We start from the raw sequence: 13,124 nt of genomic DNA, 5'->3' as shown, positions 1-13,124 counted from the left end.
AACATGACTTTTATCAGTTTAAAAATATTTCACTGTCCAATTGCTCTTACAGTAAAATCTAAAAATCCTTGCTTAAGGCCAACAGGTCCTCTCATCACATACCCCTTCCTTCAGTGAAGCTCCAGCCTCAGGCCTTTCTGGTCCAAGCAGGGCAGGGACAAGGTAAAGTAAATGAGACACCTAGAGTGCAAAATAGAAGAACTTACAGGCTCTTAAGAGTGTCTCTTAAATTTTTCTCCCTAGGGTCTTCACTTGCCCCACCCTAGTCCCAGGTTGGTCCAAGCTTTTTCCTGCCTTAGGGCCTTGGTACTAGCCATCTCCTCCGCCAAGAAAGCTCTGCTCTCTCACTTTTTATGACCAGCTGCTTCTTGTCATTCATGACTCTGCTCAGGTCAATTACCCTATTTAAATTAATAATAATAGTACTAGCTAAGATTTATTTACCTCTTACACTGAGACTGGCTCTATTCCAAGCCCACTACTTTATTTAATCTTCCAAACAACTCTATATGATGGGTATCATCATAATCTCCATTTTACAGATAAGGGAACTGATGAAGAAAGACGCTAAGTACATTGCCCAACAGCACACAGCTCCTGATAGTAAGTGATTTGGCTGGGAAACAACCTAAGTGATGCGATTCCAGAAACTGAGCACTTGTTTGTTTTCTTGGGTCACTTACAATCTGCAATAATCCTGTTTGTTTACTTGCTTACTGTCTTTATTCGTTAAAATGTTAGTTTCATGAGGCAGCTTGGTTTGTCTTTGATGTTGTCTCCCCTAACTTAGTTATGCCTGGCTATGCTCAGTGATCCATAACATTTATGGAATGAATGCATTTAGAAAGACAGACTTTGCCCCCAAATAACCACACTACTTAAAAATACTTATCTGTGAAAATCTCTGAAGTAAATAATTTCAAAATCTTACACCAAAGACCCCTTAAGGGAAAAAAAATATTGTAAACCTTTCTAAGAATGGTGCGTGGCTACATTCTTTTAAAATTATCTTTAGGTACATACATGTGCCCTACTCGTTGATAGGTCTACTTTCCTCTGGTGGAAAAGATAATCACTGTGTTACCAATATTTCATCTAGAAGCTGGAATAGATGCAGAAAAGTGAGTTCGGGCCGCTTTCACCTGGAGTTGTTTGTATTGTTTACTTTCCGAAAGTTTAAATCATTTCTTCTTCCCAGCTGTTTTGATGCACTCTCTTCCCCACTCCTCCCCTTTCTCGATTATTTCCTTTAAGGCATCTACACTACCCATCTGGGGAGTGTCTGATGTTCCGAAATTTCTAAATCTACGATGAGATCCGAGATCACATGAAATTTAAAGGAAGAATTCTCCTGGTTCCTTTGTCGGCTCCCATTTATCTGCCGGCTCCTTGAACGTATGGGTGATGTTCCTCAGGGAGGTATTCTGACCAACAGCACTGGCCAGGGGACGCACGTTTGACAGTGGATTTGGCAGGGGACAGGTAAAGGGAATGGAAGCGAAAGCCTAGTCTTACGCGTCATTTAAATCCCCATTCTGCTCCCGCCACAAGTAGGGCATTCCTTAAAGAGCAAGAATTTCATTAAACAAATACCCTAAAAAGAATGTAGGGTAAGACCCCCGAAAGGTATTGGAAGCACTGGCCAGGAGGTCAGCTCCGCTCGCCCCGCCACACGGGCCATTTTTCCTCTCCCAAGGGCTTAACGACTGGCGGGAAGGGACCCGGGGCGCTGCGCGCGCTCACGCGCCTGCGCCCGAGGGCCCAAGGCCCCAACGCTAGCGCGTCGCGCTTGCCCGCACAGCCTTCCCGCGCAGCCTTACGCGCTCCCCCTTGCGCAGGCGCAGAGGGAGCAGGCGGGCGTGCGTGCGTGCGTGCGGCCGAGTCTGTGACCTGGGCGGCGGGCATGGCGGCGGGCCCCCTGCGCGGTCCGGCAGTGGCCGGTGGAGGCGAGAGTAGCGAGAGCGAGGATGACGGCTGGGAGATTGGGTATCTCGACCGGGCAGCTCAGGTAGCGAAGGAGGACTTGTCTTGGCCGCACCTGGATCGGCCTTCCCTGGCCATGAAACCTCTTACTTCCTCGCCTGTTTCCCTAACTTTTTTCCAGTGTAAATACAGGCTTTTGGACTCCAAACCAATCGCAGTTTCCCTACTGTGCTTTCCATCAAATGCGCTTCTTTAGGTTGTCGATGTAGCTCTTTACTTAGGTTTGGACCCATCATAACCCCAAGATAATTTTAGTTATGAGTTAGTCACAAACTTTGGATGTTGCCTCTTCCCACCCCCACCCCCCCAAAAAAGATGTACCAAAACCCGATCATTATTGTTTCCCGATGCAGTGGAAATGAAAGTATGTGTAACAGGAAAATTTTTTAACTTTCTGCTTTTTTAGAAATTAAAAGGACCGTTACCCATTGAAGAAAAGCATGAAACATTTAAGAAAGCTTTGACCACAGGAGATGTTTCATTGGTCGAGGAGCTCCTGGATTCTGGTGAGAATTAAGGGACAGTTTCAACCTAACACAGTTGTTCACAAGGATTCCTTATTTTAAAAGGTTTGAGTTTTTCTAATGGAAGCACAGTGAATGTTAGTATCTCAAATGTCCTACATGTCTTACTTGACTCAGTTCTCTCTGCCTTATTTTCTTCCTCTAACACAAATTTGGAATGCCACACTGACACCGCCCATCAGTTCTTCCACCTCCTTCAAAAGGTCTAGTCTGACTAATCCTACCCCACTTTGATAATCCTTACTTACTTTGCTCAGCATTTACTTGTCTATAATTATTATTATGTGTTTCTCAAGAATTGTTTCTAGTTATGTACATTTTAGTTATGTTCTTTGCCTGTGTTGGTTGTGTCAGTGTGTGAATGAACTAGGAATCTATCTGGATACCTCTTCCAGCCTATCGCCTACTCAGTGTGCTTCCTTGGGAAAGTCATTTGAACTTCCAGAGCATCTATTTCTTTATAAAAACATTATAATTCTGTCTTGGGTCCCATGACATTTTTCTGTGTATTAAATTAAATATTATTTTTTAAAATTACCTTGACATGGAAATGTGAGTTGTTGATAATGACTGAAATTATCAAAGGAGTAACAAGCATCTACTGTCTACCTGTAAATACAAAACGTTCACATACAAAATTGTACATAGCAAAATGTTTTTCTTCTATGCTAGAGATGCACGATTTAGTGGAAAGTAAATCATTTTGGAAACAGTACAGTTCTGGGTTTGATTATTAGCCCTGCCACTTGATGGCTCTGTAATCTTGACCAAGTTAGGAAACTTCCTAAACTTCAATTACCCCCTTTTAAAAACTGGGATGCATTGTATCAAAGGGTTTTTTTTGGGGGTGGGGATTAAAATGAGAGACTATATATGGGTCTTAGAACATATAGGCATTATATAAATATTAGCTGTTGTAACAAGTAAGAAGGATCGTGTGACTGTGGACGATGGAACTTGAATTTGTAATTAAAAAATTAAATTGAATCAAATTGGAATAATTGAAAGAGGCCTAATACTAGGATATGAACACATGCAGGAGTGTGCATAGTGTTGGATGGGATGGAATAGGCAGAAATTTGTTTTAGAAAAGCGAGTTTGCCTTGGGAGTAGTGGGACTAGGTGCAATGAAGTGTTAGAGGCTCTTGAAAGGACTTGAGCCTACTGGTAAAGTATTTCGTCAGCCTTTTAAAATTTGTCTTTAATTACAAAAAAAATTTTAACTTCCTTTTAAAAAAACAATAACAAATAGGTATAAGTAGAGAAACACCTTTGTCCCCACTTTCACCCATATTACCCCTGAAGTCTCATTTTCACACGTAACTCTTGTTTTAGTATTTCCTGATTTCCTTCCAGATGTCATTATTTAACACTTTAAAAAATATTTTTACTTTTTTGCCTTTCAAAGCCATACATATTCCTGCACCAGTTGGAAGTTTAATTTAAAAAAATGAAACCTCCTTTTGAGTCAGCCATTTTTAGCAGTCTTTGGTTTTTGTTCTTCTGCTATGCACTAACATTTTCAGTTCTCTTTAAATTATTAAATATTTTAGACATTCAAAAATGTATGGCGACTTATCTTTTTCCCCCTGGAGATTACCACTCTCCTATAGTTGGTATTTATTATTCCTATGTACGTCTTTATACTTTTACTATATGTATATACCCCCAAACAAGTCAGTGTTATTTTGAATGTTGTTGAGCTATAAAAATATATTGTCAATCCTTTTAAACTTATCTTTTTTGCAGTATGCTTAGAACGTAATACGTGCTTACTAATTTACTTTTTTGAGCTTAGAGGTGATGATTATTAAGAATTTTTATACTAAAATGCCACATTTGCTTAGCCTTATCTTCACATCTTTTCCTTTTTACTTTTGCTGTCACAGTTTGAGCAGTAAGGTCAGTAAGGAAAGAATAATGAGAAAACAAAATGATCTTTTCTCTGATCTCATTCATATGCTTTCAGTTGCAGCAATTTAAAGAGGAAAATTTGTTAGAGAAGACAGGTTGGGTCAGCAGTATATATATATGTACTAAGACAGTTTTCTGTTGTTTTCTCCTAGGAATTATCATGCACCTTTTTTCAATTAAAGTTAGACAGCTGGGAATTTGACAAATATAGTCTTTCAGTAACTTAGTGTTCCTACAGAAAAAAAGTGAGTTCTCCCTAACAAGTCTGCATTCCTTCAGTGATATGACCTTCATCTTTGCAGATGGAACACTTTAGAGCCAGAGACTACAACCTGTAAATTGTAAGGTATATGTAAGGAAGCCTATATTCAGTGGTTTTCACATACAAGTTTTCCTTCTTTGAAACAGAAAAACGTTTTTTTTTTTTCTTTTCTTAAGATTAGCAGATATTTCTTAGGTTGAAGAGAGAGTTTGCCACTTATATCTTGATCTCTTTATAGCAAAGGCTTTACATAAATTTAATGGGTTATGTTCACTGCCTTTTTATAATCTTGTCCTTGTATCATATCTTCTATGCTCCTCCCCAGTCTTAGATCCAAATCTAGATTAGTTCAACCATTTTTTTTTCTTTTTTGTGTGACTAAACTAATCAGTGCTATGGGGGGGGGTGGGGGGGTGGGGGGGTGGGGATCAGATGACTTCAGGGATTTGTACCGTTAATGATTGGTTTGAGGATTTTAAGGTCAGCTGGCTCTCATCGTTTCTTAACAGTTACTATCCATCCCTTCCTGTCTCATTCTGGATGGTGGCTATTTAAAACTTTATCCTGCTCCTCAGGCCTGATATCTCTTCTGTGCCTCTCCTTATTCTAGCTCACTGTTTCATTCATTTGTCCAAAGCAGAACTTGATAGTTATTTTCTATTTGTTCTTTTCCAACACTCCTCTTCCTCAAAGTAATTTTAAATTCCAATAACCCTGCCTTTGAAATGTCCTTTTGTGTTTCTTCTTCTTTTTCTCTGCTGCCCTTGCTCTGACTTTTGCATGGACTTCCAGCCTCATAACCGGTTCTCCCTGCCTCCTATCCCACTCTCAGCAATGGTACCTACATTTTCTTTATAATATGAGTATAATGATGTAAATCCCTGGATCACAAAGTATAGTCTACATTTCTTAACCCTAACCTACCTTTTTAACCTTATGTTTGGCCAGTAACCCATGGTTAACTTTTGCGTTGGGAAGGAAGGTAAAGGAGTTTTAATAAGGAATATATTTGGTGTTTGCCACCATAGAGATGTATGATAATATTCTAACTAAAAAGACATGTTTTATCTGTGAAACTTTTTCCAACTGCCCTAGAGAGAAAAAGGAAGCATGTAAAAACCTGTTCTAATATAAATATATATTATATGAAAAAATATTTGACAGATTCAATCTCTTGGAAAATAGTGAAACTGAAGTGAACTATAGTGAAACTGAAGTTAGCTTTTTAATCAAAGTTCATATATAATTATTTTCAATTTTTCTGAAGCCATTATTACCAAGAAATTCCCTTCCATTATAAAGTACACAGTGTATGTCACTATGTGAAGTACTTAAAAAATATTAAGGTGACAGTGATTTTTTTTTTTGGTGGGGGAGGTTTTAAAACCTTGTCTTTATATTGACAGGCATCAGTGTAGAGTTCAGCTTTCGCTATGGGTGGACTCCCCTTATGTATGCTGCCAGTGTTTCCAACGTAGCGCTGCTTCAGGTTCTTTTGGACAGAGGTGCTAATGCAAGCTTTGATAAGGGTAAGATGTTTTAAATATTTAAATATGTGAAAATGTACTTTGTATATTTCTCGTTTAGAAGCTTAATTATATTCTGTTTGGGGGTGGTGATATATACTTTCCATGCTTTGTTTTCATATATTCACTTTAAAATAAACCTTTGCTCTTGAAAAAAACCGTAATAAGGTTAAGATATTTGAGGTAACTTAACTGATTATTTTTACTGTGATTTTCTTGATTCCCAAGCAGCTATTATGCAAAGTGAAAAAAATTAGTTTTTTTAAAAAAATCTTCCTATTAGTTATATAAACAACATAAAAAAACAAATTAGAAACCATAGATATTTTGAAAAACCTTCTATCCAAAGAAGTAGATTCCATTTATATTATCGTTATAAATGGTTGTGTTCTTACTATATACCTTTAACTTCTATGCTAGAGAGTTTTGATTATTTTTAAGGTAAAATGCATTGAAAGAAAACACTGAAAAGCTGATAATTTAGTGGAAAATTGCTTGAAAATCAGTCTTTGGAATTTACAACTCAACTCTGAATTATATCACATAGAGTTGTTTCAAAGATAATTTATTAAATCCATTTGTTTCTGTCTTTGTCAGTAGTGCTTTGATTGCTTTTGAAGAATAAGAGTTTATGTGCAAATGCTATTTAATTATTATATTGAATTGCTGATTATTTTTTACATGTTTCCAATAGACAATTCATTTTGTAATTCAGGTATAGGTTTCATTTTAGAATTAATTTTCATATTAATTTTGTACTACATTAGATATTTGTAAAATCATTTCTATTTTTTTCTCATTTATATATTTTATATAAATTCTTGTCTTATTGACAATTTTATGTTTAATCTGCTGCTGTGGTAGGTTTTTCTTATTATGTCATTTAAAAGTATCACCCAGGGGAAAAAAAGAAAAATATCACCCAGGGACTTCCCTGGTGGTCCAGTGGTTAAGACTGCTCTCCCAATGCAGGGGGCACAGGTTCGATCCCTGGTCAGGGAACTAAGATCCCACATGGCACATGGCGTGGCCTAAAAAGAAAAAAAAAATCTCCCAATGAAAGCTATACTTAGAAATGAGATTTTTGAAAGTGTATAAAATGTTGTGCTCAAAAAACTGATTAATAGTTTTCTTTCTCTGCTTCTTGTAATAAGAGGAATACCTTTCAATTATAAAACACTATATTTTGCCCAGCATGTTCACATAAATTATTTTATGTATCCCACAGGCCCCCTCAGGTAGAGGGCAGGCTTTAGCTTCTTATATGTAAGTTAGGTCTACTAAGATATCACTGGAATCACAGTTTATCAGTGACAGAACTGGGACCAGAATCTATATTTCTATATTTGGTCAATATTGAACCACAAATGTAAACCATAACTGGCATGACCTATTTTTAATTCCCCAATTCTTACTTGAGAATTGTTTTTTGTTTTGTTTGGGTTTTTAATTTACCCTGATCTCCACTGATGCCATAGAAGCCAAGGGAAGAAGAGTTTTAGGAAGTGGGATGGGCTAAGAGAGATCAAGTAGAAAAGGACTAAAAAGAAACCAATACATGTAGCAGTTAGGACATCTTCAGTAGGATGGTTTGGGCATAAGCCAGATTTCAGTGAGTGGTCAAATGACTGAGAACTAAAGAAGTGAAATCAGAGAATATCAATCATTGTTTTTTAACCATGTGTTCAAGGCATACTTTTTTTTTTTTTTTATTGTGTTACTGTCTATTTCCTCTTCTATAGCTGTTAGCAGTTGCCTTATGTATTGAGGTGCTCCTATGTTGGGTGCATAATATTTATAATTGTTATATCTTCTTCTTGGATTGATCACTTGATCATTAATTATGGAGTGTCCTTCTCAAGGCATACTTTAATCAACCAAAAACTATTCAACTCCAGGCAGTAAATCTGCACAGAGCCCATGCTCTGAACCACTTTCCTTTTCTCTTGAAGAAAAGAGAATAGGGAAAGGAAATTAGTAAATGAATTATAGGTATACTTTGGAAATTGATAGTTCATCCCTGAGCTCATTTTTTGGTGAAGGAATACAAAGTTATCTGCTAAGAACAAGAGATTTGGAAATAGGTTATAGAATTTTAAGAATGCAATAAATATTTAGAATCTTTTGAATGATAAAAGAAGTTAATTAGATACTTTCTGATGTGTGTGGGGTTTTCCTCACCTTTCCTTTCACTATAGATAAGCAAACTATTTTGATAACTGCATGTTCTGCTTATGGCTCAGAGGAACAGATCTTGAAGTGTGTAGAGCTACTACTTTCAAGAAATGCTGATCCAAATGTTGCTTGTAGGTAAGAACCTTACCATTTGTTCAAAAATGATGAAGATACTTTTCTTTGATTATCAGCCTTTTGTTTGATTATGTTAAACACTTGACAGCATGATTTTTTAAACATCATGAGCAGTGTGTGTTTACTTGGCCATATAGCTGATGAATGAAAATAAGTCATAAGGTCATGGTTCCAATTGTATAAGAATATCAAAGGAAGGGCATGTCATTAAAGTAGTCTTTCAATTTTTAATATTCAGAGGAATGTCCTAAGAAGTTGAATGAGAGGGAAAGTACGACAATAAACGGAATCATTTTCCTTTGAATTACACACCCAAAAGAATATGATAATTGAGCTATAATAGTAAAGCCTCTTAGTATTCTCTCTATAAAACACAGACCCACTAAACAATTTACACAGATACTATGAATTCCAAAATAATATATCAAAATGTTTCCATTTTCCCAAGACTTTTCCAGTTAACTGTAATATATATGTAATAGTGCCTAGATGCATAGAAGACAAGCAGTGAATGTATCTTGCATCTGTTAAAATGTCAATAATAAAAAAAAAGGAATCAGATTGTTTCAAATTTCTATCACTGACTTCCTTCTTGTCTGGCTCCAACTTCCTATTAAAGCTCTTTCTGTTTTATTTAATCTTCAAAATGAAGCAAGAGGGAAGTAGCCTATCCAATAGAAAATGTCTAGTGTGAACAGAATTATAATGCCTGATATATAGAAGTAACTAGGCTTTACTCTAGAAGTAGTTTTCTAATTTAGCTTAGTTTCTGTGACCTGTATAGCAGCTATGGAAGGTACTGTACAGCTGTAGATAATTCCCAGATCTTTTCTGAGGCAGAGATTTTGATTTAGTAGAGTGGTTCAAGCAAGGTCTATTTGGTCTTCCAGTGGATTTTTGGCAAAGCCTGGAGACTTTTTTTTTTTGTGGCTGCATTGGGTCTTCATTGCTGCACGCGGGCTTTCTGTAGTTGTGGCAAATGGGGGCTACTCTTCATGGAGGGGCGCGGGCTTCTCATTGCGGTGGCTTCTCTTGTTGCAAAGCATGGGCTCTACACACACGGGCTTCAGTAGTTGCAGCACGCAGGCTCAATAGTTCCAGCATGCGGGCTCTAGAGCGCAGGCTCAGTAGCTGTGGCACACGGGCTTAGCTGCTCTGTGGCATCTTCCCGGCCCAGGGCTCGAACCGTGTCCCCTGCATTGCCAGGTGGATTCTTAACCACTGTGCCACCAGGGAAGTCCCTGGAGACATTTTTGATTGTCACATCTGGGAGACACTACTGGCATCTTATGGATAGAGGCCAGGGATGCTACTAAACATCCTACAATGTGTAGGACAGCTCCTCAAAACAAAGAATTGCCCATCCCAAAATGTCAGAAGTGCCAAGGTTGAAAAATCTAGTGTGAGAAAAGTCAAAGCTTATGGAGTGGATAATCAGTATTTAACAAATAAATATTTTAAAAGAACTGGGAAAGAAACTACCTGCGACTTCTTAGCAAATCAATTCAGAGGAACTTTTATTCTGTCATTTACAGTATAATCCCTAGTTAGGTATACCTCTTGAATCTGATTGTACCTTGAAATTAGGAACTCCAGGATACCTTACTGAAGTAAACTTCAACAGGTGCTGTAATTTTTTTTAACTGTTGAATTTTATTTTATTTATTTTTTCATACAGCAGGTTCTTACTTGTCATCAATTTTATACACATCAGTATATACATGTCAATCCCAATGGCCCAATTCAGCACACCACCATGCGCACCCCCCCACGGCTTTCCCCCTTGGTGTCCATACATTTGTTCTCTATGTCTGTGTCTCAACTTCTGCCCTGCAAACTGGTTCATCTGTACCATTTTTCTAGGTTCCACATACAGCGTTAATATACGATATTTGTTTTTCTCTTTCTGACTTACTTCACTCTGTATGACAGTCTCTAGATCCATCCACGTCTCAACAAATGACTCAATTTCGTTCCTTTTTATAGCTGAGTAATATCCCATTGTATATATGTACCACATCTTCTTTATCCATTCGTGTGTCGATGGGCATTTAGGTTGCTTCCATGACCTGGCTATTGTAAATAGTGCTGCAATGAACATTGGGGTGCATGTGTCTTTTTGAATTATGGTTTTCTCTGGGTATATGCCCAGGAGTGGGATTGCTGGGTCATATGGTAATTCTATTTTTCGTTTTTTAAGGAACCTCCATACTGTTCTCCATAGTGGCTGAATCAATTTACATTCCCACCACAGTACAAGAGGGTTCCCTTTTCTGGAGAAACAAACCCTCTCCAGCATTTGTTGTTTGCAGATTTTCTGATGATGCCCATTCTAACTGGTGCAAGGTAATACCCCATTGTAGTTTTAATTTGCATTTCTCTAATAATTAGTGATGTTGAGCAGCTTTTCATGTGCTTCTTGGCCATCTGTATGTCTTCTTTGGAGAAATGTCTATCTAGGTCTTCTGCCCATTTTTGGATTGGGTTTTTTGTTTCTTTAATGTTGAGCAGCATGAGCTGTTTATATATTTTGGAGATTAATCCTTTGTCCGTTGATTCATTTGCAACTATTTTATCCCATTCTGAGGGTTGTCTTTTCATCTTGTTTATGGTTTCCTTTGCTGTGCAAAAGCTTTGAAGTTTCATTAGGTCCCATTTGTTTATTTCTGTTTTTATTTCCATTACTCTAGGAGGTGGATCAAAAAAGATCTTGCTGTGATTTATGCCAAAGAGTGTTCTTCCTATGTTTTCCTCTAAGAGTTTTATAGTGTCCGGTCTTACATTTAGGTCTCGATTCCATTTTGAGTTTATTTTTGTGTATGGTGTTAGGGAGTGTTCTAATTTCATTCTTTTACATGTAGCTGTCTAGTTTTCCCAGCACCACTTATTGAAGAGACTGTCTTTTCTCCATTGTATATTCTTGCCTCCTTTGTCATAGATTAGTTGACCATAGGTGCATGTGTTTCTCTCTGGGCTTTCTATCTTGTTCCATTGATCTATGCTTCTGTTTTTGTGCCAGTACCATATTGTCTTGATTACTGTAGCTTTGTAGTATAGTCTGAAGTGAGGGAGTCTGATTCCTCCACCTCTGTTTTTTTCCCTCAAGACTGCTTTGGCTATTTGGGGTCTTTTGTATCTCCATACAAATTTTAAGATTTTTTGTTCTAGTTCTGTAAAAAAATGCCATTGGTAATTTGATAGGGATTGCATTGAATCTGTAGATTGCTTTGGGTAGTATAGTCATTTTCACAATATTTTTTCTTCCAATCCAAGAACATTGTATATCTCTCCATCTGTTTGTATCATCTTTAATTTCTTTCATCAGTGTCTTATAGTTTTCTGCATACAGGTCTTTTGTCTCCCTAGGTAGGTTTATTCCTAGGTATTTTATTCTTTTTGTTGCAGTGGTAAATGGGAGTGTTTCCTTAATTTCTCTTTTAGATTTTTCATCATTAGTGTATAGGAATGCAAGAGATTTCTGTGCGTTAATTTTGTATCCTGCAACTTTACCAAATTGAATGATTAGCTCTAGTGCTTTTCTGATGGCTTCTTTAGCATTCTCTATGTATAGTATCATGTCATCTGCAAACAGTGACAGTTTTACCTCTTCTTTTCCTATTTGTATTCCTCTTATTTCTTTTTTTCTCTGACTGCTGTGGCTAGGACTTCCAAAACTTGCAAACAGTGACAGTTTTACCACTTCTTTTCCTATTTGTATTCCTTTTATTTCTTTTCTTCTCTGACTGCTGTGGCTAGGACTTCCAAAACTATGTTGAATAACAGTGGTGAGAGTGGATATCCTTGTCTTGTTCCTGATCTTAGAGGAAATGCTTTCAGTTTTTCACCATTGAGAATGATGTTTGCTGTGGGTTTGTCATATATGGCCTTTATTATTTTGAGGTAGGTTCCCTCTATGCCCACTTTCTGGAGAGTTTTTATCATAAATGGGTGTTGAATTTTGTCAAAAGCTTTTTCTGCATCTACTGAGATGATCATATGGTTTTTATTCTTCAGTTTGTTAATATGGTGTATCACATTGATTAATTTGCGTATATTGAAGGATCCTTGCATGCCTGGGATAAATCCCACTGGATCATGGTGTACAATCCTTTTAATGTATTGTTGGATTCTGTTTGCTAGTATTTTGTTGAGGATTTTTACATCTATATTCATCAGTGATACTGGTCTGTAATTTCCTTTTTTTGTAGTATGTGTCGACCTATTTTAGATGTGCAGCAGTATGAAATTGTCTCAATCTAATCTTGGATGTTTAATTTTATGAATGGAGGCACTTTACTACGCCTAGAATATTTTTTTAAAAGCCTCTTAACTGAACTTAACTGGTGATTTTATGGAATGTCAGCAAAATGACTTTTATTGTTAAAAGTCATTTTAACATTTTAACAGGGATAGCATGCTGGCAGTGTAAAGAAAAATATCTCAGCACACAGGAGAGTGCAGTGAGATTTGGGGGAATTTTATAGGTAATTCATTATCAGTGGCAAAAACTGAAACCTATTAGAAGATGGGAGTTTTAGTCTCATGTACAAAATGCCAGAAAATATAAGGGATATGTGAGGGAACTCCTGTTCAGTTAAAACATGT

The 13,124-nt window shown here is 37.1% G+C and overlaps 1 protein-coding gene across 1 annotated transcript in view; it reads left to right on the top strand.

Moving 5' to 3' along the window:
• The first annotated feature begins 1,900 nt into the window (after positions 1 to 1,900).
• The window catches only part of ASZ1 (ankyrin repeat, SAM and basic leucine zipper domain containing 1), a 69,203-nt gene continuing 57,979 nt past the window's right edge, over positions 1,901 to 13,124 (top strand). The window contains exons 1-4 of the mRNA XM_082632402.1: positions 1,901 to 2,008; positions 2,390 to 2,489; positions 6,090 to 6,212; positions 8,408 to 8,519. Of these exons, the coding sequence (XP_082488528.1) occupies positions 1,904 to 2,008; positions 2,390 to 2,489; positions 6,090 to 6,212; positions 8,408 to 8,519 (440 nt within the window). The 5' untranslated portion in view covers positions 1,901 to 1,903. The remainder of the gene's footprint in view (positions 2,009 to 2,389; positions 2,490 to 6,089; positions 6,213 to 8,407; positions 8,520 to 13,124) is intronic.

The sequence above is a fragment of the Mesoplodon mirus genome, assembly GCF_964341445.2.
Source record: "Mesoplodon mirus genome assembly, chromosome: 9".
Classification (NCBI taxonomy): Eukaryota; Metazoa; Chordata; class Mammalia; order Artiodactyla; family Ziphiidae; genus Mesoplodon; species Mesoplodon mirus.
Note: the sequence above shows the minus strand (reverse complement) of the source record. Positions and strands in the feature narration are given on the sequence as shown.